Source organism: Balaenoptera physalus (assembly GCF_965194825.1).
Source record: "Balaenoptera physalus genome assembly, chromosome: 4".
NCBI lineage: Eukaryota > Metazoa > Chordata > Mammalia > Artiodactyla > Balaenopteridae > Balaenoptera > Balaenoptera physalus.
The window spans coordinates 50,287,935-50,310,613 of record NC_138891.1 but is presented as its reverse complement, the minus strand read 5'-3'; the positions used below and the strand labels follow the sequence as shown (position 1 = coordinate 50,310,613).

The 22,679-nt window shown below is 38.4% G+C and overlaps 1 protein-coding gene across 5 annotated transcripts in view; it reads right to left on the bottom strand.

The window, feature by feature from the left end:
* Window positions 1-22,524, bottom strand: part of PRKCI (protein kinase C iota) — an 81,213-nt gene extending 58,689 nt beyond the window's left edge. For 2 of the 5 annotated variants that reach the window (XM_082458977.1, XM_082458979.1), the window contains exons 1-2: window positions 22,205-22,524; window positions 7,713-7,834 (exon numbers count right to left, since the gene is read on the bottom strand). In XM_082458977.1, the coding sequence (XP_082315103.1) occupies window positions 7,713-7,834; window positions 22,205-22,308 (226 nt within the window). In that variant the 5' untranslated portion in view covers window positions 22,309-22,524. Of the gene's footprint in view, window positions 1-7,712; window positions 7,835-21,942; window positions 21,965-22,204 lie in introns of those variants that run through there. The other 3 variants (XM_082458980.1, XM_082458976.1, XM_082458978.1) reach the window with 3 other exon arrangements.
* Window positions 22,525-22,679: the final 155 nt, after the last annotated feature.

Below are 22,679 nucleotides of genomic sequence, written 5' to 3'. Positions count from 1 at the left end.
TGTATATTCACAGAAAGAGATACCATAAATTCGTTCATAGCAGCTATTTCTGGGGGTCTGAAGATCTCCAGAGATACTTTTTCCTTCAAATAAACCAATATTTTTGTTAAAAAGCATGCATTATTCTCAATAAAAACTTTAACAAGAAACAAAATACCCAAAGGCTAGTGACAGAAATTACTAGTGTCTAGTAAAAGAGAAGTGACACAGTTAAGTTTAAACCGGGTATTCAGACCCTGAATAAATTAGAAATTATAGAATTAGAAATTTAGAAAATACTCAATATTAGATGTAATATTTTTAAAGCACATCCTTAAGGAAAAACATTCACACTTATATAGGGAACTAAAAACTCACATTTATCATGCCCTGCCCCACACTCTCACTGCATATGAGAACGAGAATATGATTGTTACAAAATACTATTCATTCTAAAATGTTTAGTTAGATTAAGCAAACCAGTTTTTCCACATGCACATCAAAACAAATCAGTAAAACTAGTTTTGAACACAAATAAAAAGAATGGTTGTCATAAATCTGTGTAAAGAAATGAAGTATGATCTTTATTTGCTCTGATATAAAATCCCACAATTAAATGTTTAGCTTCTAGAACAATGTTTCTCATAAACCAGAGAAATCAATTATAGTCCTGTCTTCCACTGATCCTAGAGAAAATTTCTTCTCCATATAAGCATGCCCCAATGCCTACATGGCTAAAAATAAAGATGAAAAATTACAACTGAAAAATAATTGCAAGAAGCTGAAAAATAATTACTACTGGCTCTGTAAGCCTAAAATTAAGAAAAGACTGGTATCAGAATTCACCAGTGTAAAAAGGATCACATGGGAATCAACAGACCTTAATGAAAAGTTTAACCTTTACTTGAATGAGGCAAAGGCTACAGTTTTATAGTTTCCCCAGAAAATTAGGACACTTAATAGCTATTTAGAGAGAAAGAACTATGAGTTACACTATAAAAGGATAAGGCTGTTTCATCAGAGAATTAATTTAATTTACTATGTGAATCTGTTAATTAAAATACACTATTAGGTTAAGAAAAAACAGAATAAACTGCAACTCCTAATGCTTAAATCTCCAATAACTGACATAAAAGTAACTGTGGAAAGGCTTGCTACCACCCTTTGTACAATTCACAAATATTTTTTGAGCATGCTACTATTGAGTACTGCTCTAGGCACTGGTACTCCATGGAAAAGACAGGATCTCTGCTGTCCTGGAGCTTACATTCTACCATACAAATAAGATACAAAGTGAATAGGGGTTAAGAGGCTTCTTGGAGGACATGACATTTGAATTAAGACCTGAATGACAAGAAAGAGACAGCCATGAGGCAGTCTGGGAACAGAACTCTCCAGGCAAAGACAATACAAAGTATAAATGTACTATCAAAATTTTAAATGGACTGTCTCTAAACCAATTTCTTTTAATAAAACACATTATCTAAGGAATTCTCCAGTGGTCCAGTGGTTAGGACTCCGTGCTTTCACTGCTGAGGGCCCGGGTTCAATCCCTGGTCAGGGAACTAAGATCCCACAAGCCGTGCAGTGCGGCCAAAATAAATAAATAAAATAAATAAACTTCTGAAAAAAAAAAAGCATTATCTAGTGATTCCTATGTGTACTACAGTTTGAAAACCACTGAATGAAAAGACCCTAAGTGGAAAATAAATGACGTGAAATGATCAGGACAGGATTAAAATAAAAATAACACTGGCTCGGGTAAGAACCAGTTGATTGATGCTAACTATATTCTTTCTTCTTTCTCTTTTTTTTTTTTTTTTTTGGGCTCGCTGTGTGGCTTGCAGGATCCCAGTTCTCCTACCAGGGACTGCACCCGGGCCACCGCAGTGAAAGTTCCGAGTCCTAACCACTAGACCGCCAGGCAACTCCCTATGCTAACTATATTCTATGCACTGTGCTAAATTATATAGTCTCATTTTCAGGCTGAAGACATACTGTGAAATATCCACACCATTTATAATTAACAATATTTAAACAAACCTTTAGATAGAGAAGGTCAAAAAGTAGATGAATAGATGAGAAAACTCAGCTTACTCTTAAGTAGTACAAAATTTAAAATACAAATCTAGCTAGCTAGATTTTCAAAAAATCTGAGGCTGGTGAAGGCAAGAGTGAAGGAATGCTCTCATTCAATGTAGTTGTGCCATAAATTGTTTTAACTTTCTTAGAGAGCAAACTGTCACTATCTACCAAAATCTACAATGTGCATATTCTGCACATTTGCTACAGAGAGAGTCCCATACAACAGCACAAAATTACATATAAAAATGTTCATTATATACTACTTATAATAGCCCAAAACTGGAAACAGTCCAAATGTCTGTCAATAAAAGAGTAAATAAATCATGAAATATCTACAATATGGAATATTATACAGTGTTTAAAAAAAAGGTAACGATGCAAATTGATGCACACTGAAATGAAAAAACATCCAATACATAATATAAAAGGAAAGTACTGCTTAATGGTTCGTATACATTTTGTGTGTGTGTGAAATAAAGTGTGCTTATAAGTGATGTATAGAAACAAGAAATATTTTTATATGCGTAGAATATATCTAGAAGGATATATACTAAGCTGTGGTTTCCTCCCTTAGGACTAGGATTGGTGAGGCAAGAGAGAAGATAAAGGGCAAAGAGAAGACTTCTTTTTAAATTTCATGATCATCTCTTTTTTTTCCCAAACAGTAAACGTGGATTACTTTAGAGAAACTTTAAAAAATGGCCTTAAAACATGAAAATGGGCTTCATAGCTTGAAGCTGGAATAATGTCTTTTCAGGGCTCTTCATATCACAGAACACAGAAATGGCCAGCCCCAAATACTGAGCTAAATATTAAAATGACATTCCTTAAAATGAAATTCCATTGGTATTACAATTAATAGAAAACCATTATACAAAACTAGTATATTTAGGCATCTTTCAACTACACTTCAATGACATTCCATCATGTAAAATAAAGTCTAATGTGGTCTGCAAAGCCTTCTGGGATCTAGTCCTATGCTTCTCAAACTTTAATACTCATGCAACTCACCTGTAGATCCTGTTAAAATGTAGATTCTGATTCAGTAGTCTGTGATGGGGCCAGAGAGCCCCCTTTTCTATTAAGTACTACAGACTACACTTTGAGTAGCAAGGATCTAGCCCAAGTTCCTTACCACTCCCCATCCTTAACTTTTAAAATTAATTAATTAAAAAAAAAAATTAGAAACTAGTTTTATTTTAAGCACCTGTCCCTCAAAAGTCATTTTTAAAAAAAGTGAATTAACATCAAATCTCAATTTTTAACAAGCCCTTTTGGGGCAGCAATAATAGCCCTTATGAATAATCAGCATCCCATCCGAATAGTAACTGATTAATATTTTAATTACTTTTTTGGAAAAGTTGTCTCTTAAAAAGCAGCATTAGCGTAACTAGGCTCCCACGGCTTTTGGTTAACAGGTTAAATACAAAAACCCTACACCACCTCCAAAGTTCCCACCACAACCCACAAAGCTGCCAGATCCACCTCCATGACCTCTTCGCGATCTGCAGACTGCATTTCTTGTTTAAAAAGGGCCTTTTTCACTTCACAATTATGCCCGTTAATAGTGTGGTATTTCTGAACAACAATTTTATCAACTGTATCATGATCATCGAAAGCTACAAAAGCAAATCCTCTCTTTTCTCCACTCTGCCTGTCTTCCATGGTTGAAAGACCAACTTCTATGGTTTCAATCTTGCCATACTTTTCAAAGTAGACTCTCATATTCTTCTGTATCTTCTTTAATACCACCAACAAAAAGTTTCTTCACTTTCGGAAGGGCAGCAGGCTTTACAGAATCCTCTCTAGAAACAGCTCTCTTTGGTTCCACTAAACACCCATCAACCTCGGGGCGGTCCTGCACTCACTGCTGCATCCACCTCTTCAATGCTAGAGTAAGTCTCAAAACTAGAGGTCCTGGGACGTTTTGTTTGGGGGTCTCTCATCACTGCACAAACTGTAAGTGTGCCCCATTTCTCAAAATGTTCTCTTAAACTATCATCTGTAGTTTCAAAGCTCAGACCTCCAATAAGCAGTTTTCTCAACAGCACTGGTTCCTTTGGATCATGGCCCTCCTCCTGCTGGCAGCAGGCTGGGAGTGACCTGGTGGTGGTTTTACCCCCATTCTGAGACCAGACTCACCTCTTCCAACTCCAGTTCAATATGGGACCGCCAGAAGGAGGCCTCCCCATACTTTCAATTTAGTGAATTACTGCTCTTCCCACACACACCATGTTCTTCATACCTCTGTGCCTTCTTATATATTATTCTTTCTGGTTTTCCCCTCACCTACTCCACTTCGAAAACTTTTACTCTGTTATACGTTTAGTTCAAACTTTGCAAATATTTCAGGCATATGCGGATGCTGTTTCTTTTGTATTCTGAGGCCCCTATGCATTCAGGTTCAACTGTCACTTTTGTTTTTCACATGTCCATCTCCCTGTGGAGTTTGAGAATAGAAAGTATCTATCCTCAACACACACATATTGAATAAATGTTTTCTGAATCAAGTTTTTGCCACCACCTTTGAAATAATGGTTGTCACAATCACTTTTACACTTTTTTAAAAACATTTTCTTTAAAGAATATTTTCTGTAAAGTACTGTCAAATTATTGAAAGTAATGTCTTAAAATATAAGGCAACATATATTCAAAATTAAACTAAAATGTAACACTATTTAATGAGATGTTTACCTTATTGCTGGGAAAAAGTCACATTAATTTCACTATATTTAAGGGTAAAAAGGGCAAAACAAAGTTGTACTCTTTGATACTCAAATACTTGAAGGAAAATAAAAATGGCATCAAATTTCTAACATACGTTTCCCTCCTTAAGTTAATTAGGACTTTTATTACGTTTTAAAAACAGGGCTTCCCTGGTGGCACAGTGGTTGAGAATCCGCCTGCCAATGCAGGGGGCACGGGTTCAAGCCCTAGTCTGGGAAGATCCCACATGCCATGGAGCAACTGAGCCCGTGCGCCACAACTACTGAGCCTGCGCTCTAAAGCCCGCGAGCCACAAGTACTGAGCCCACATACCACAACTACTGAAGCCCGTGTGCCTACAGTCTGTGCTCCGCAACAAGAGAAGCCACTGCAATGAGAAGCCTGCACACCACAACAAAGTGTAGCCCCTGCTCACCACAACTAGAGAAAGTCCACGTGCAGCAACGAAGACCCAATGCAGCCAAAAATAAATAAATTAATTAATTTAAAAAAGACAAAATGGTACCTTAAATCAAAAGCTTTTGACAAAATTCAACACCCATTTATGATAAAAGCCCTCTAGAAAGTGGGCACAGAGGGAACCTACCTCAACATAATAAAGGCCATATATGACAAACCCACAGCAAACATCATTCTCAATAGTGAAAAACTGAAAGCATTTCCTCTAAGATCAGAAACAAGACAAGGATATCCACTCTTGCCACTATTATTCAACAGAGGTTTGGAAGTCCTAGCCACGGCAATCAGAGAAGAAAAAGAAATAAAAGGAATCCAAACTGGAAAAGAAGTAAAACTGTCACTGTTTGCAGAAGACATGATACTATACATAGATAATCCTAAAGATGCCACCAGAAAACTACTAGAGCTAATCAATGAATTTGGTAAAGTTGCATGATATAAAATTAACGCACAGAAATCTCTTGCATTCCTATACACCAACAATGAAAGATCAGAAAGAGAAATTAAGCAAACAATCCCATTCACCACTGCAACAAAAAGAATAAAATACCTAGGAATAAACCTACCTAAGGAGGTAAAAGATTTATACTCAGAAAACTATAAGACACGATGAAAGAAATCAAAGATGACACAAACAGATGGAGAGATATACCATGTTCTTGGATTGGAAGAATCAACATTGTGAAAATGACTATACTACCCAAAGCAATCTATAGATTCAACGCAATCCCTATCAAATTACCAGTGGCATTTTTTACAGAACTAGAACAAAAAAAATCTTAAAATTTGTATGGAGACACAAAAGACCCTGAATACCCAACGTAATCTTGAGGGAAAAAAACAGAGCTGGAGGAATCAGACTCCCTGACTTCAGACTATACTACAAAGCTACAGTAATCAACACAATATGGTACTGGCACAAAAACAGAAATATAGATCAATGGAACAGGATAGAAAACCCAGAAATAAACCCATGCATTTATGGTCAACTAATCTACAACAAAGAAGGCAAGGATATACAATGGAGAAAAGATAGTGTCTTCAATAAGTGGTGCTGGGAACACTGGGCAGCTACATGTAAAAGAATGAAATTAGAACACTCCCTAACAGCATACACTAAAATGAACTCAAATAGATTAAAGACCTGAATGTAAGACTGGACACTATAAAACTCTTAGAGGAAAACACAGGAAGAACACTCTTTGACATAAATCACAGCAAGATCTTTTTTGATCCACCTCCTAGAGTAATGGAAATAAAAACAAAAATAAACAAATGGGACCTAATGAAACTTGAAAGCTTTGCACAGCAAAGGAAACTATAAACAAGACGAAAAGACAACCCTCAGAATGGGAGAAAACATCTGCAAATGAATCAGTGGACAACGGATTCATCTCCAAAATATATATACAGCTCATGCAGCTCAATATTAAAAAAACAAGCAACCCAATCCAAAAATGGGTAGAAGACCTAAATAGACATTTCTCCAAAGAAGACATACAGATGGCCAAGAGGCACATGAAAAGCTGCTCAACATCACTGATTATTAGAGAAATGCAAATCAAAACTACAATAAGGTATCACCTCACACCGGTTAGAATGGGCATCATCAGAAAATCTACAAACAACAAATGCTGGAGAGGATGTGGAGAAAAGGGAATCCACTTGCACTGTTGGTGGGAATGTAAATTGATACAGCCACTATGGAGAACAGTATGGAGGTTCCTTAAAAAACTAAAAATAGAATTACCATATGACCCAGCAATCCCACTACTGGGTATATACCCAGAGAAAGCCATAATTCAAGAAGATACACGTACCACAATGTTCACTGCAGCACTATTTACAATAGCCAGGTCATGGAAGCAACCTAAATGCCCATCGACAGACAAATGGATAAAGAAGATGTGGTACATATATACAATGGAATATTACTCAGCCATAAAAAAGAATGAAATTGGGTCATTTGTAGAGACGTGGATGGACCTAGAGACTATCATACAGAGTGAAGTAAGTCAGAAAGAGAAAAACAAATATCATATATTAACGCATATATGTGGAATCTAGAAAAATGGTACAGATGAACTGGTTTGCAGGGCAGAAATAGAGACACAGATGTAGAGAACAAACGTATGGACACCAAGGGGGGAAAGCGGGTGGGGGGGGGATGAAATGGGAGATTGGGATTGACATATATACACGAATATGTATAAAATAGATAACTAATAAAAAATATCAAATAGAAGGAGAGCAAAAAAAAAAAAGTACACAGTCTGCTTCCCTTAAGCGCTACCAATATAATTTGCATTTAAGTTGCTTACGTGCAGTCTTGAGCAATAGATTCTAAAAGCTACAACATTTTGATTGATTGAAATTAAATATAGCTTTATTGTTAAAAAAAATTACAAAATGGTATCTTAAATCAAATGCTCACACAGGCAGCCATCTCTTTATTCACTCACCTTCTTCATCTATCCATTTCATGGTGAAAAGCTGTTCGGTGTCGAAAGAACACATGTCTCGAACCTCATTACAAAGGCCCTCAAAGGAGATTGAAGGTTCAAAATGTGTTATCATGATATCCCTGAAAAAAAAAAGGAGTTTTAAGTTAGACAATGACTAAGACTAATAATGCTCTACATTTTACTGAATGCCTGACAATTTGATGGACTTCAGTTATTTTGTGTGTGCACCAGCCTGCGTCGCTTCCAGTAAACTATCTCTGTAAAAAATAAAATACCAATATTGAATAATGCTTAAAGGTAAAAATAGTGATTTTGTGAGAAACCTTAATTCAATCTCCCCTCCTCATTCAGGAAGCCCACCCTAACTGCTCTAACAGATAGTAGTTCCACTTTTGCTTTAATGTTAGTTATCAGAAGCTCACTCTTTTGTGAGGCATTCCACGCCACAGACAAACAGCTCTATTACTGACAAACTCTGCATTATACTTAACTGAAATCTTTCAATCTCTAGTCCCAGATCTCCCCTCCCCCAAAAGTCTACCTTCATCCAAGAGCTGGACCTTCAAAAATTTGACAAAGGTCTGTCATGTCCTCTTTCTCAGCCCTGACTTCCACGGATTAATCACCCAGATTAACAATTCATTTGCCAAAATTGGTTTTAAAATAGGATTCATATTTTAAGGTAGACACCAAAAAAAAAATGAAGGAATTGACATAAATGTGTGTTTATTTTTATATTACTGTTGGATAAGTCATAGCACTTAAATAAATCCACCTAGCAGCTACTCACAACGAGACTTAACAACGTAACAAAATGTTTTAGAACAGAAGCCTGGGTTTTGCTCCAGGGAGCCATAAGAAGGCTACCTGTGATCTAATCTCCATGTTGTAGCCAGCCAGTCATCCTTTCAAAGGTAAGTCAAACAGACTGAATGACTCTTAATTTAACACACATATAGTGACCTCTGTCATAAGGGTTTTACAAAATTAATGTAGTTCATGTCTTTCCTTTGTTTTAAACTCTCCAAATGCCTTTCCCCAAAGTAAAGGGAAATCCAAAGTCTCTAGCAGGGTCTACAAGGCCCTGTGTGAATGGCCCTAGCTGCCCCTCTGACCTACCTCTTCTATCACTGGACAGATAAACCAATGTTTATAGTCTACCATCTACCCCAGCTAGAATGTAAGCTTGATTAAAGTAGGAATTTTGTTCATTACATTCCTAGTGGCCAACGCGGTGTCTAGCACAGAATGGGTATTTGATAAATATTTGTTGAAGAAAGGAAGGAAATGACACTGTGTTAGGGACTGTGCAAGCACACAATGTGTAGTTGGAACGTAGAACACAGAGTAAGAAATAAGGCATTAAAAATTTTAGACATCTGCAAAAAAGTTAAAACTGCAGTCTTTAGGGGCTTTATAGAAGGTAAGCAGAGAGCCACACATAGAAACTGAATGGCGTTTTCTTGATAATCATTCTCTTTCTAAGCATCGCATGGTTTTCTGCCCCTGCCTCATGGAACCCTCTTGCCTTAGCTTTCGTAACAGTCTGCTTCCCTGGCTCCCTTTCTACTATTCTGAACACTTATTAAGTCTCCTCTGTCTCCAATCACAAGACGTTCTTCACAACCTCTCTCATATTCATTGTCTCTCTCTTTCTGAAACCTAATTCACATTCAATGTTTTAACTATTATCTCTACGTAAGGGTCTCCTAAATCTGTAATTCCAACTCTCTCTGTGGTATTTAAGACTCTTGATAAGCTTGTTCCAATTTCTATTCTCAATGTGATCACACCATTCCTGACACAAACTCTCTATTACGGACATCTGTTTACTCAAACCACCACACATAAGACCTTGATGATCCAAGTATTAATCCTGACCTGTCCTCAGTTTAAGGAGGGAGGTGGGGATCTTTCTTTAACATCAACCTTCTTTCTTCAACATCAACTTTTTTCTTCAATATCAACTTCCATTAAAACTTTTTCAACCACATAAGCCTGATGGTCTATACTTCTAAACCTGTCCAACATTTATCTTATGTTCCAATTTTTGTTATTCAACTAGTTATATACACACACCCTTAGCTAGATTATAAACAGCTGGAAGATAAAAATTCTTGACTTTTTAATATATTCACATAACTATTTACATAATAGGGACTCAAATATTTCTTAACTGAATGTAGAAGTAGTATTTTCCAGGAGAAACCCAACTTCTAAAAAGTGCACTCTTGACAAAGAAGTATCACTGTTTATGTTTCCTTAGCCTATAAACATGTATAGAATATTTAGCATGTTTCAGGTGTTTGAACAAACATCTTATATGATTTTCATAATAACTGTCAAACTAGACCTACTAATCCTGTTTTACAGATTTAAAAAGCATAGCACAGGGGAATATTTGCCAGAGTCTCACAGTTAGGAAACAGAATGCGAATTCAAATCCACATCTCCTAATGACACTCATGGTGGATGCTGTGATCTGACCTTCCCGCTCTCCACCCCACCTCCAGAATCCCCCATTAGCAATGGAGCATTTGTCACCCCAGGTACCGGGAGCGCTACCAGTAGACATCACCAGTCTTCAGCCTCCTTCAGAGATGTGACTGCTCGCCTATAGTCAAATCCCCTTCCTGGTCAGCCCACAACCAACAGCCAATTCAATATGGGGGTATAAAGGTCCCAGACGTGACTCAGGAAAGCTCTGAAGTGTCAACTCATCTTCAGAACTCCCTGGAGGGTCAACTAAGATTTCTGTAGAGACTTCAGGGCATCTTGATTTTTTCCTACCTAAGCTTGCTTCTCCCCTTCTCTTCCATAGCTGTCAACCCCAAAAGCACTCCTGAAAAACCACCTGCATGCTAATCTACAACACCACCTCCCACAGCAGCATCCACCCAACGCACAGCTATCATTAGATGTTATTTTGTGACAAAAGCACAATGGATACAGTCAGTCAATTTCACTTTTAAGAGTTTGGCTAGGGATTTTCCTGGTGGTGCAGGGGATAAGAATCCGCCTACCAATGCAGAGGATACGGGTTCGATTCTTGGTCCGGGAAGATCCTACGTGCCACGGAGCAACTGAGCCCGTGCACCACAACTACTGAGCCTGTGAGCCACAACTACTGGAACCCATGTGCCTAGAACGCAGGCTCCGCAACAAGAGAAGCCACCACAACAAAGGGTAGCCCCTGCTCGCCACAACTACAGAAAGCCCGTGTGCAGCAATGAAGGCCCAACGCAGCCAAAAAATAATAATAAATTAATTAATTAAAAAAAAAAAGTTTGGCTAATAAAAACTGTAACTGTTGTTTCCGAGATTAAATGAGTCTACTTTAGTGTATGAAGCTAGTTAATTTTTTTTATTCTTCAGAGAAAATACGTTGCCAGCATATATAAATTATACATATTTTACAGTCTGTCTCCCCCAACTAAACATAAAATCCATGAGAGCAGGCATTTTGTTTTGCTCATTGCTGTATCACCAATATCTGAAGAAGCGTCTGGCTCAGAGTGGATGTTCAATTAATATATGTTGAGTGAATGGAGGTGTCATATGTTGGTCTCCAAAAAAAGCATGAGGAAATGTAAAATAAAAAGCATTCCACAATGGAGGAATGACATATACGAGGCAGCCATAGTATAATGGTTAAGACCATGAGCGCTAAAGCCAGTATGCTTGGGTTTGAATCCAGGTTCTATCACTTACCAGCTGTATAACCTTAGGTGAGTTATTTAACTTCCCTGTTGGTTCAATTTCCTCATCTATAAAATGAGAATAATATTATCTCCTATGATATTATAAGGATTTAATGGATTAAGTGAATTCATGTTTATAATACTTATAATAGTACCTAGCATATAGCATACTCTAAATGTGTTCAATAAATTTTAAAACATTATGTATTCATATAATACTTTAAATAGAAGTGGACCCTTATTAGATAAAAATAATCCAACCTTCTAAAAACAACACACAGAAAAACAAAACAAAACAAAACAGAACAAAAGCAGATGCTTCTGGTCTAATATGGTGGAGGGAACAAACATCTATAACCTTTCATCCTAAGGGCCCAATGAAATGACAGAAAACTGAAAGGACAAGTTTATCAAAATCTTAGAACACGAAAAAGGCACCAGCAGCAGACCAAAAAGTATGAGAAAACCCTAGATGATTGAAAACAGATGGGATAAAATTTATGGAGAAAACATACCAGCCCCCAAAACTAAAGTTAACAGGAACCCTTAAAAGAAGTTCTTTTGACACAAGATTACTTTTCCTTCTCTAAGCATCTAAGCACACTTCTTGGCTTTTCAAGTGCATCACACTTACATAAGAATTCATTATAAATGCTTTTGAAAATTACTTTAAAAAAATATGAGTTAAAGAACAGAATAATGTTATAAACCTTTACAATATAAAAATTACCAAGAAAAATCAAGATGTAGAGAAAGCAAAAGGAAGTGTAAATTCAAAAATGTCTCTTAGTGGAGAGTCGATATATCTAAAACTAATAATTAAATGTAAAAGCAGGGAACAAGAAAAAAACAAATAACCTGAACTTAAAAATAGTCAAAGGACTTGAACAGACACTTCTCCAAAGAGGATATACAAATGGCCAACAAGCTTAGGAAAAAGATGTTCAGGGAGACGCAAGAGGGAAGAGATATGGGGATATATGTATATGTATAACGGATTCACTTTGTTATAAAGCAGAAACTAACACACCATTGTAAAGCAATTATACTCCAATAAAGATGTTAAAAAAAAAAAGATGTTCATTATCACTAATTATTAGAGAAATGTAAATCAAAACTATAATGATACAGCAGAAATTAACACAACATTGTAAATCAACTATACGCCAATAAAAAAAAAACATAATGAAATGTCACCTTACATCCATTAGGATGGCTACTATGAAAAAAAACAGAACAACAAGTATAATCAAAGATGTGGAGAAATTAGCACCTTGTGCTCTGTTGGTGGGAATGTAAAATGGTGCAGCAGCTATAGAAAACAGTACGGCTGCTCCTCAAAAAATTAAAAATAGAATTTCCATATGATCCAGCAATTCCACTTCTGGGTACATATATCCAAAAGAACTGAAAGCAGGGAATCCAAAAGATATTGGTACACCCACATTCACAGCAGCATTATTCACACTAGCCAAAAGGTGGAGGCAACCCAAGGGTCCACTGACAGATGAATACATAAACTAAATGTGATATAAATACAAAGAAATATTACTCAGCATTAAAAAGAAAGGAAATTCTGACACATGTTACAATATGAATGAAGCTTGAAGACGTTATGTTAAATGAAATAAGCCAGCCACAAAAACACAAACACTGTATGACTCCATTTATATGAAGTATCTAGAGTAGTCAAATTCATAGAAACAGAAAATAGAATAGTAGTTGCCAGGGGTTGGGGTTTGGAGGAGAATGGGAGAGTTGTTAGTATGCAGTTTCAGTTTTGCAAAATGAAAAAGTTCTGGAGATTGGTCACATAACAATGTGAATATAGTTAACACTGCTCAACTGTACACTTAAAAATGGTTAAGATGGTCAATTAATTTTTTTTTACCACAATTATAAATAAAAAAGAAAAGAGGGAGGGGGTATATTATTTAAGTTATAAATGTAACCACAAGAAAAACTAAAAATAGTCAGGAGAGGAGGCAATGAAGAAGTGCTAAATTCCTCATCTTCCATACTGATCAACAGATATAATAAAAGAAAGCAAAATTTTAATAGTAGTTAACTCTGGGTGGTGGAACAGGGCATTAAGGAGAGACTAGAGATGGAAAGAAGATGTACTTTGTATTGGGTTGGCCAAAAAGTTCGTTTGGGTTTTTAAGATGTTACGGAAAAACCTGAACGAACTTTTTGGCCAAACCAATACTTAGACCTTTCTGAATGGCATAGAATATTATTAATTTTTCTACCATGTAAAGGTATGATTTTATGATAATTATAAATAAGATATAAAACAAATTTTAAATGACTGTTATAAATAAATAAAATTGTTTTAATTTTTTTTTAAGGTTTTTTTTGATGTGGATCATTTTTTTTTTTTAATTTTTTTACAGAATTATTTCACACTACTGGGCAGTTTTTTGTTTTTTGGTTTTTTTTATTTTATTTTTGGCTGTGTTGGGTCTTCGCTTCTGTGCGAGGGCTTTCTCCAGTTGCGGCAAGCGGGGGCCACTCTTCATCGCCGTGCACGGGCCTCTCACTGTCGTGGCCTCTCCCGTTGCGGAGCACGGGCTCCAGACGCGCAGGCTCAGTAGTTGTGGCTCACAGGCCCAGCCGCTGCGTGGCATGTGGGATCTTCCCGGACCAGGGCACGAACCCGTGTCCCCTGCATTGGCAGGCGGACTCCCAACCACTGCGCCACCAGGGAAGCCCCGATGTGGATCATCTTTAAAGTCTATTGAATTTGTTACAATATTGCTTCTGGTTTCTTTTTTTTTTTTCTTTTTGTCTGTGTTGGGTCTTCAATGCTGGGGGCAGGCTATCTCTAGTTGCAGCAAGCGGGGGCTACTCTTCGTTGCGGTGTGTGGGCTTCTCATTGAGGTGGCTTCTCTTGTTGCAGAGCACGGGCTCTAGGCACGCGGGCTTCAGTAGTTGTGGTGCATGGGCTCAGTAGTTGTGGCTTGCGGGCTCTAGAGCGCAGGCTCAGTAGTTGTGGCACACAGGCTTAGTTGCTCCGCGACATGTGGGATCTTTCTGGACCAGGGCTCGAACCTGTGTCCCCTGCATTGGCAGGCGGATTCTTAACCACTGCGCCACCAGGGAAGTCCTTGCTTCTGTTTTGTGTTTTGGTTTTTTGGCCGCGAGGCATGTGGGATCTTAGCTCCCTGACCAGGGATCGAACCCACACCCCCTGCAATGGAAGGCAAAGTCTTAACCACTGGACCACCAGGGAAGTCCCTGTTTTAATTATTTTTAAAATTTATATTTTAAAATAATAAGAAAATAGTTCCTTCTTCTAGTGACATTAAAAGGGAACCTGCTTACCTTAAAGCAATTTTTCTTTCAAAATATCCTCAAGGTTACTAGTATGAGGGGGTGAGGATTGGGAGAGTATATTTTAGAATTAAATCAGAAGAGAAGAAAAGGCTCCCACTGAATTTCCCTGGCAAAGAACAAGCGTGACATTATCTTTTTTGAATGCAAGGAGAAAAAATTAGTATGATCAGATGTCATCAAAATATGACTTCCTTATTAAGGTCCACACGTAGTTAAAATTAACACATACCTAAGCATATCTGCAAACAATAGGGAATCTTCAGAAACCTTATTTTTCAAGAGCTGTAAAATATTTATCAGAAAATACAAATATTTTTAAAACATCTGTGTAATCCTTTAAAAATCGTAAGTACATACATCCTAAAGAGACTCAATGAAGGAGTCATGATTTATCAACTGCCACTCCTTAAGTTCCAGGAACTAAAACATTTAAGGGAGTATTTTATAAATAACTCTCCAAGTAATTGGAAAGCACCATGTTCATATACCCCACAATCACCAAATCCTTATTATAGTACCAAAGCTAAAAATAAGCTGCAAAATAAAAATATTACTTCTAAAGGTACAAAACAAATCATGCATGGAAGATTCTTTTTTTTCCTGGTTTTAACTTCAGTGTTGGCATAAATTAGCTTACCACTGGTCTTCAACAGAATACAGTCTGCTTCACCACAAAGATGCCCAAAATGGCAAATTTAGATATAGTTTTAGCTGAATTTAAAAAAAAAAAGCATTCTTAACTTTGCTTCAGCAAACAGTTTTAAGCATTCATTATGTTCCTATGTTCTAAAATATAGAATCTAAAGTTTTTCCTTAGGACTAATTGCTTTTAAAAATAAACCTGAAAAAGAACCATATTCAGTCCTTCTGCTATCTCAACATAAGCTTCTCTCCTAAATTAAATATAGTACAATCAGAAAAAAAAAAAAGTTTTGTAGGCAGGATTATCCATGGATGGTAAAACCCACTGGGTCAAAGATTTTGAGGAAATATTCATACAATCTCAAAGTATCCCCCCTCAAATGAATTGTTAATTATAAGAAAACCATAATGAAACTTGCATTTTTTAAAAATCAAGGAGATAGAAAATTGACTTGAAAAGAATAACTGTGAAATATGAATTTGACAATAAAGAAAAAAAGTAATCTTAAAAAGCCCCATCAATACAGTAAAAGGGTAAAGGGAAATTTCTCTGAAGGGTAAGACTCAGCTTTGTATTATGCTTTACTAAGCCTCGAAGTTATCATCCGTAAAATGGAGATAATGATATCTACCTCTCAATATTGTTAAAAAAAAAAAAGTTAGCATTTTTTGCCAACTGTATTTGCAAAAATTTAAAAGACCAATAACATGCAATGGGAGCATAAGGAAAGTGCTTCATTTGTACACTGTTGCGGGGAATGTCAACTGACACATTTTTGGAGGATAATATCAAGTTTTAAAGCAGGCATATCTTTGATCATGTTTGCGAGAATACATACTAACTATAAGGATGCGCCTTCGACATGATTTGACAAAGCGATTTAATGAAAGTTCATCAATCAGAAAAAAAGATTAAATGAATTATGGTATAACAATACTATGGAACACTATATACCAATTATAAAGAAAGAGGTGGATTGCTCTATCTGTATTGTATCTACCTATTCATCTGTCTATCCTGACATGGAAAAATGACCATGAATGAAAAAACTCAAGTTAAAGAAACATGTATAGAAATATGAACCCATTTATTGGAAAAATAAAAGGGTGTGTCTGTGTGTATACACACACCTACACTTACAGATATATTGATATGATGTAGAATATCCCCAACTGTTAACGATGGCTACCCCTACGAAGAGGGGGTGAGAGGCTACTTGATATATCTCTGTATTTTTAAAATTTAGCTTTAGTGCCTTGTCTTTGTGATCTGAATGTGGCCACTGGTGGCATTTTTGTTCCTGTCATCGTTCTCAGCCATGCTCCTACATAGGTTAGCTGTCACGCAGAGGGCTGGGTACACAGAGCAGGCACACAAAAAAACAGTTGTTCAGTTAATTCTGGACATTTCCGCCTGGATGCTCCCAAGGCGCCCTGAGTTCAAAATTTGATTACTTGTTCCAGGAAATTAATTACCCTCTCTAATAAATCTCTTTCTTTTCTATTCCCTAGTCTCTCCAAATGAGAAATCCATGTCTGACTCAGACCCTCTCTCTTCTCCACAGGCGATCATTCTCTAATTCATATTGACTCTGCCCCCTAAAATCGCCATTGAATCCATATCCTCTTTTCCAACTCCTCAGAATCTCTCACTTGGACTACTTCCGAAGCCTCCAGATTAGTCTCATCCATTGCTAATTCGTCTACTATACTGGTTCCAAGAATGATCTTTCTAAAATAAAAATCTAAATCGTGCATCCCTCTTACTTAAAACCTTCACCAACGAGAAAAAGTCTGAAGCCCAAAGTATGATATTCGAGAGTCTTCATGATCTAGTGCTTGTGAACCTTCTTATTAGCTCACTTCTCATCAGTGCCCACTTCACACTTTATGTCCTAATGAGGAACGACTATGGGACCAACGACTAAACTGATCTTAATTCTCCAAACATATCATGCAGCTGTGCAATGCCTGGAATGACCTCCCACCCAACATCATAATCCACCAGGCAAACCTACTTATCCTTTAAAAGCATCAAACAACATTTCATCCTCTTGGAGGGCTTCCCTCACCCCAAACTTCTCCCCAATAGCCATCCTAGCACATACCTTACACACACACACACACACACACACACACACACATCCCTTTATTAACTTTTTAAAGTCTTTCCTCCCACAAGTCTCTTGGTTCCTCAAGGTCAGAGCCTTGTATTATCGACTCTACATCCTCTGTGCCCACCCCAGTACCATGTGCCTGGCTTATAGTAGTTGTTCAACAATATTTATTAAACTGAGTTTAAACACACTTCGGTAAAATGTGAAATCCTAAGCAAGACTGGAACGTTTAAAATCGTGTTTTAATTAGGCTCATTTCAACCATAAAAAAAAAAACACTCAAGTTACTTTAATAAGAGGTTTGGGAGCTGTATCAGAAAGCTATCCAGGAAATTTTTTTCTGTAGAGAGCTGCTCTTTTCTCCTCTGTTTCCTCAGCCCTTCAGTTTGCACATGGGTGATCCTGGCCTCACCAGCCTCTCCCGAAACTCTTCAGCTTCAGCCCTCGCTGCTAACAAGCAATTTATCTCCACATTATCTAATCCAAATTTCTGAGAGGGTTGTTTTGGTTTTGGCACCAGGCCACCATGTCCCTTCTTTCTCTCTGGTGAAGCTACGGATCTGCTGCTCTATGGTTAGGTGACATGCCAGAAGCTCCAATACCAATGACTCACGTTCCCCCAACTTTCAATTTAATATATCGTTTTTATTTCCTTAGAACCATTGCTAAAGTATATCAGTAAAATTATTTTGCAATACTTTTAAAAACAAGTCTTGCCAAGACTTGTTCACAGTGAGAAAAATCCTGCATACTTCATCACTGAACCAGCTATACTTTCCAAATACGCAAGTTCATCCCTTTTTATTTGTAGATGTTCACAGAAAGAATCCTCTGGATTCATAACTGCTCAACAGCACTGGTTTAAAAAGCTTTTTTACAAGCTTTTTGCAAAATTTCTCTTACATTTATAACGTAAAGAAATGAGTAATCCAGACATTTCCTTGTTAAATTTTACCCTGTAATATCAAGTAACTTTATAGAACGATAGCACACACAATGGCAGTCTACCACTAACCCACAAAACCTGTTTCTCCTCCTCCAAACTAACACCACAAGGTAATGATTGAAGGAAGGCAGGCCACTCATGGACAAGCTCCTGTGGTGAGGAAAGAGGAGTACAGGCCAGGAGACAGGCACTCTTAGGTGGTCTCCAATAAAATCAGATTCTCAGTGCTATTAATCTCCTGAATAAAAATTAGAAAAAGGCTAATTAAATATCTGTTATATCTAGGGAGATATCACAGTTGCACTAAGAACAAATTTAACAGCATGAGAACACTAAACACATCATTGAAAGGAGACAGCAATTCATTCACTAAAATATTCTGGCTATTCTGAGATTTCAAGATTCACTGGAAAGAAATATTGTTAGAAGGAGACGGGGGAAAATTGATAACGGCCGTTCAGATGATCTGAAGGAAAAGAAACTTTTTCAAACGCAGATTGTCCTTACATTTCTTGATAGTAAGGGAAGAATTTTCTACTTTAAAATCAAGCAGGTGTTCTACTTAGCCAACCTGTTTATTAACTATCCTCATTGGTGACTCATTTTAGTTTCATTTGTAGTAATGAGCAGCTGACTATGTAATACCATAACCATCAGCTTAGACTATTGTTAATAAACATAAAATCTTAACAGATCTAATTTCAGAGGACAGAAATTGGTACAATTTAGAGTGCTGATGTTGTCTTTAAATGAGGCTTGGAATGAAGGCACTATTAGAAAGTTTTCATTGAATAAAAGCACTAAAGGGCAAGGGGTTGATTCATTACTTAGCAAAATTCATAGGTTTTTAAAAACAAGCAAAGAAAATGTTAACTTGAATGTCTTGGAGACGTTTTAGTCAAGCAGTAAAAAGGTTATAAGTCCTTATGCTCTTTTATTTATTTTTTTAAATGTATTTTTTTTTTAGTTAATTAATTAATTTATTTATTTATTTTTGGCTGTGTTGGGTCTTCGTTTCTGTGCGAGGGCTTTCTCTAGTTTCAGCGAGCGGGGGCCACTCTTCATCGCGGTGCGCAGACCTCTCACCGTCGCGGCCTCTCTCGTTGCAGAGCACAGGCTCCAGACGCGCAGGCTCAGTAGTTGTGGCTCACGGGCATAGTTACTCCACGGCACGTGGGATCTTCCCAGACCAGGGCTCGAACCCGTGTCCCCTGCATTGGCAGGCAGATTCTCAACCACTGCGCTACCAGGGAAGCCCAAAATGTATTTATTTTTTAAAGGGAACTTTTTATTTTATTTATTTATGTTTGGCTGCATTGGGTCTTCGTTGCTGCGTGCGGTCTTTCTCTAGTTGTCGCGAGCGGGGGCTACTCGTCGTTGCGGTGCGCGGGCTTCTCATTGCAGTGGTTTCTCTTGCTGCGGAGCACAGGCTCTAGGCGTGTGGGCTTCAGTAGTTGTGGCATGCGGGCTCAGTAGTTGTGGCACGCACGCTCAGAAGTTGTGGCTCGCAGGCTCTAGAGCACAGACTCAGTAGTTGTGGCGCACGGGCTTAGTTGCTCCGTGGCATGTGGGATCTTCCCGGACCAGGGCTGGAACCCGTGTCCCCTGCATTGGCAGGCAGATTCTTAACCACTGCGCCACCAGGGAAGCTGTCCTTATCCTCTTTTAAAAAAAAAATAATAATAATTGTAGCAATAAACCCAGAAAATATTATATGATACCTACATTCTAAAGACTTTGATTTCTTTCCAAAGGAGAAGCTTACAATGACTTTAATTTACTAACTAGGCCTATTTACAGTTGTCAAACTAATAAAAATAGGAAAAAAGGAAGAAGCACTAATTTCTTCGTGTTTCATAGTTGGAATCATTGGAAACTACCTAAATTTAATAAGTCAAAAATTTATATTATTTAAAGTCAGAAAGGTAAACCAGAGAACTAAAAATTATACTGTAACAATCAAAACTTGGCAGGCATCAAGGAGCGAGGAAGCAAAATGTAGTGTGCATCCAATTTCGCATCTTTCAGAGGAAAGAATCAATAGATACCATGTAAAGTTGCTAAATCACGAAACGGAAGAATAACTTTTAAAGTAATAAAGGCAACCTCCAGAAGAACAAGAAATAAACTATCAATAGTAATTGCCTCTGAAGGTTGGGAGGACTGAATGGAGAACACTTTTTATTTTATACTTCTGAACAACTGTACTTTCCTACCATGTGCATATATTTACTTTTTAATCTAGTTTTTTAAACTGTCAATAATCAGACACTATTAAAAAAAAAAGAAAATGTACTATATTTCATTCTCTGTACCTAACAACTCACAGACCATCAACTATAAAATGGAACACATTCTAAAGTGAAATATCTCATCTGTCAAATTAAAGGTAAGGTAAAGGAAGCAAAGTTTTTTTTTCCCACAGTGCAAAGTGTGTAGCTATTGTTTGAAAATCAAGACTTCCCTGATCAATTTAAGCAAAAACACTGTTACTGTCCAAAATAACTCCTCTAAACTACTCCTGAATACAGTCAAGCTAATGAAAAGAGAGAGGTCAGAGGCTTCACGGCAGCAAACAAACTAGGAAGTCCTTACATCAAATCAGTAAGACATTTAGGGGCTTATATTTTCTTTGAAATCAAAACAAGAGAGGCAGTTTGAAAGTTTGCTATCTTCACTGATCCTCTAAGGAATGTAAAAGTATGTACTGCAGTTTCAAACCTCCTAGTGCTTGAGTTTTTTAAAGCAATTTACTTCTGCTTGAACAAGCAGTAAGACAGGCCACAGCGGTTGGGTGTTCTGTTAACCCTTAGTTTCAAACCTTTATGCTCACACTAACAGTTCAACTTTCTAATGCTCCCAAATATAGTTACCTCAAAGAAATTTCAATCCACAGTCATACTACGGAATATGATTTAATACACTGATTTTAGGGCTGGATTATTTCTGGTAACCACAATAGTTACAACTTAGGTAATAATATGAGTAAAGATCACAGATTTTAAAACTGTGCCTATGCTCATCCTCTTCTCTTCTTGCAATATCTCACCCTATCGGACAGTCCTTGAAGCAACACTGACAAAGAAGCGTTCACAAATTTTAATTTACACGTATACAACCTAACCTTGGCGAGACATAAGTACCTAATGCATATCCCTGAAAACGCATCAACTTTACTCAAATAATAACTCCTATGTCTAATATACTGGCAGCCTGACCACAGTCCAGATACACGTCGCGAACTCTTCTATGTGATAAAGACAAACCTGACTTAGAGAACCAGAGGCTTTAGGCCTGCTGGTAATCAAAAGGGTCAACAAACTGAAGCAATCCTGTCTTTTAAACCCATGGTAAACTCAGTTAACTAAGGCATCACTCAGAATCAACTCTCAACCCCCAATACATCCAGACTTAAAGACGTAAAGCTCCTGTAAATCTCCTGGTAGGCGAGTCTCTCGGACCCACCAGGTGGACCTACTTACTCCAAGGATCCTCCCTCGGACCCTGCTCAGGACCCTCAGCCGCGCGATTCCAGGGCGCCCTGCGCCGCACCTTGGGGGTGCCGCAATCCAGTGCCCCGTGCTCCTCCCCCGACCACTCGGTCACCCATCCCGAGTCCCCCGACTTTGCCCGCCCAGCCCATCCCTTCCACATCTCCAGCCCCACACCCGCCCCCGCTCCAGGCCAAGTCCAGCTGGCCTCTCGCCCTTCCCTCTCACCACCACCCCCACCCCACACACTCACCCGCGGTAGTAGGCTTTCACCCGGACCTGGTGAGAATGGTCCCCGCTGCCGCCGCCGCCTGCGATCGGGTGAGACATGGTACTGCTGTCTCTCTGGGTCGGCATCTCCTTCCTCCCCCGCCTCAACGCTGGAGGCCGAGGGTGCGAGCGGCGCACCGGGCGCCGTAGGGGACTCCGCAGCCCGAGTTTCTCCCGGAGCCGCGGCTGCCCGCTCGCCTACCTGTCCTCCACGCCCGCGGCGCGGGCCCAGAGGTCGCCTCGCCGGGGCAGCCGGAACCGCACGGCTCCCCCCACAGCCAGCGGCCGACACTGCTTCTGCTGCCGCCGGGGCCCAGCACGCCTCCCGCCTCCGCCCCTCCCACCTCACACGCTCCAAAGGCCCACATTCCGGGGGAGGGCGGGTGCAACCATCGATCCAACTCAAGATGCCCGGCTGAACCATTCTTACGGGGGCAAGGAAAAGGGGAGAGAGGAGA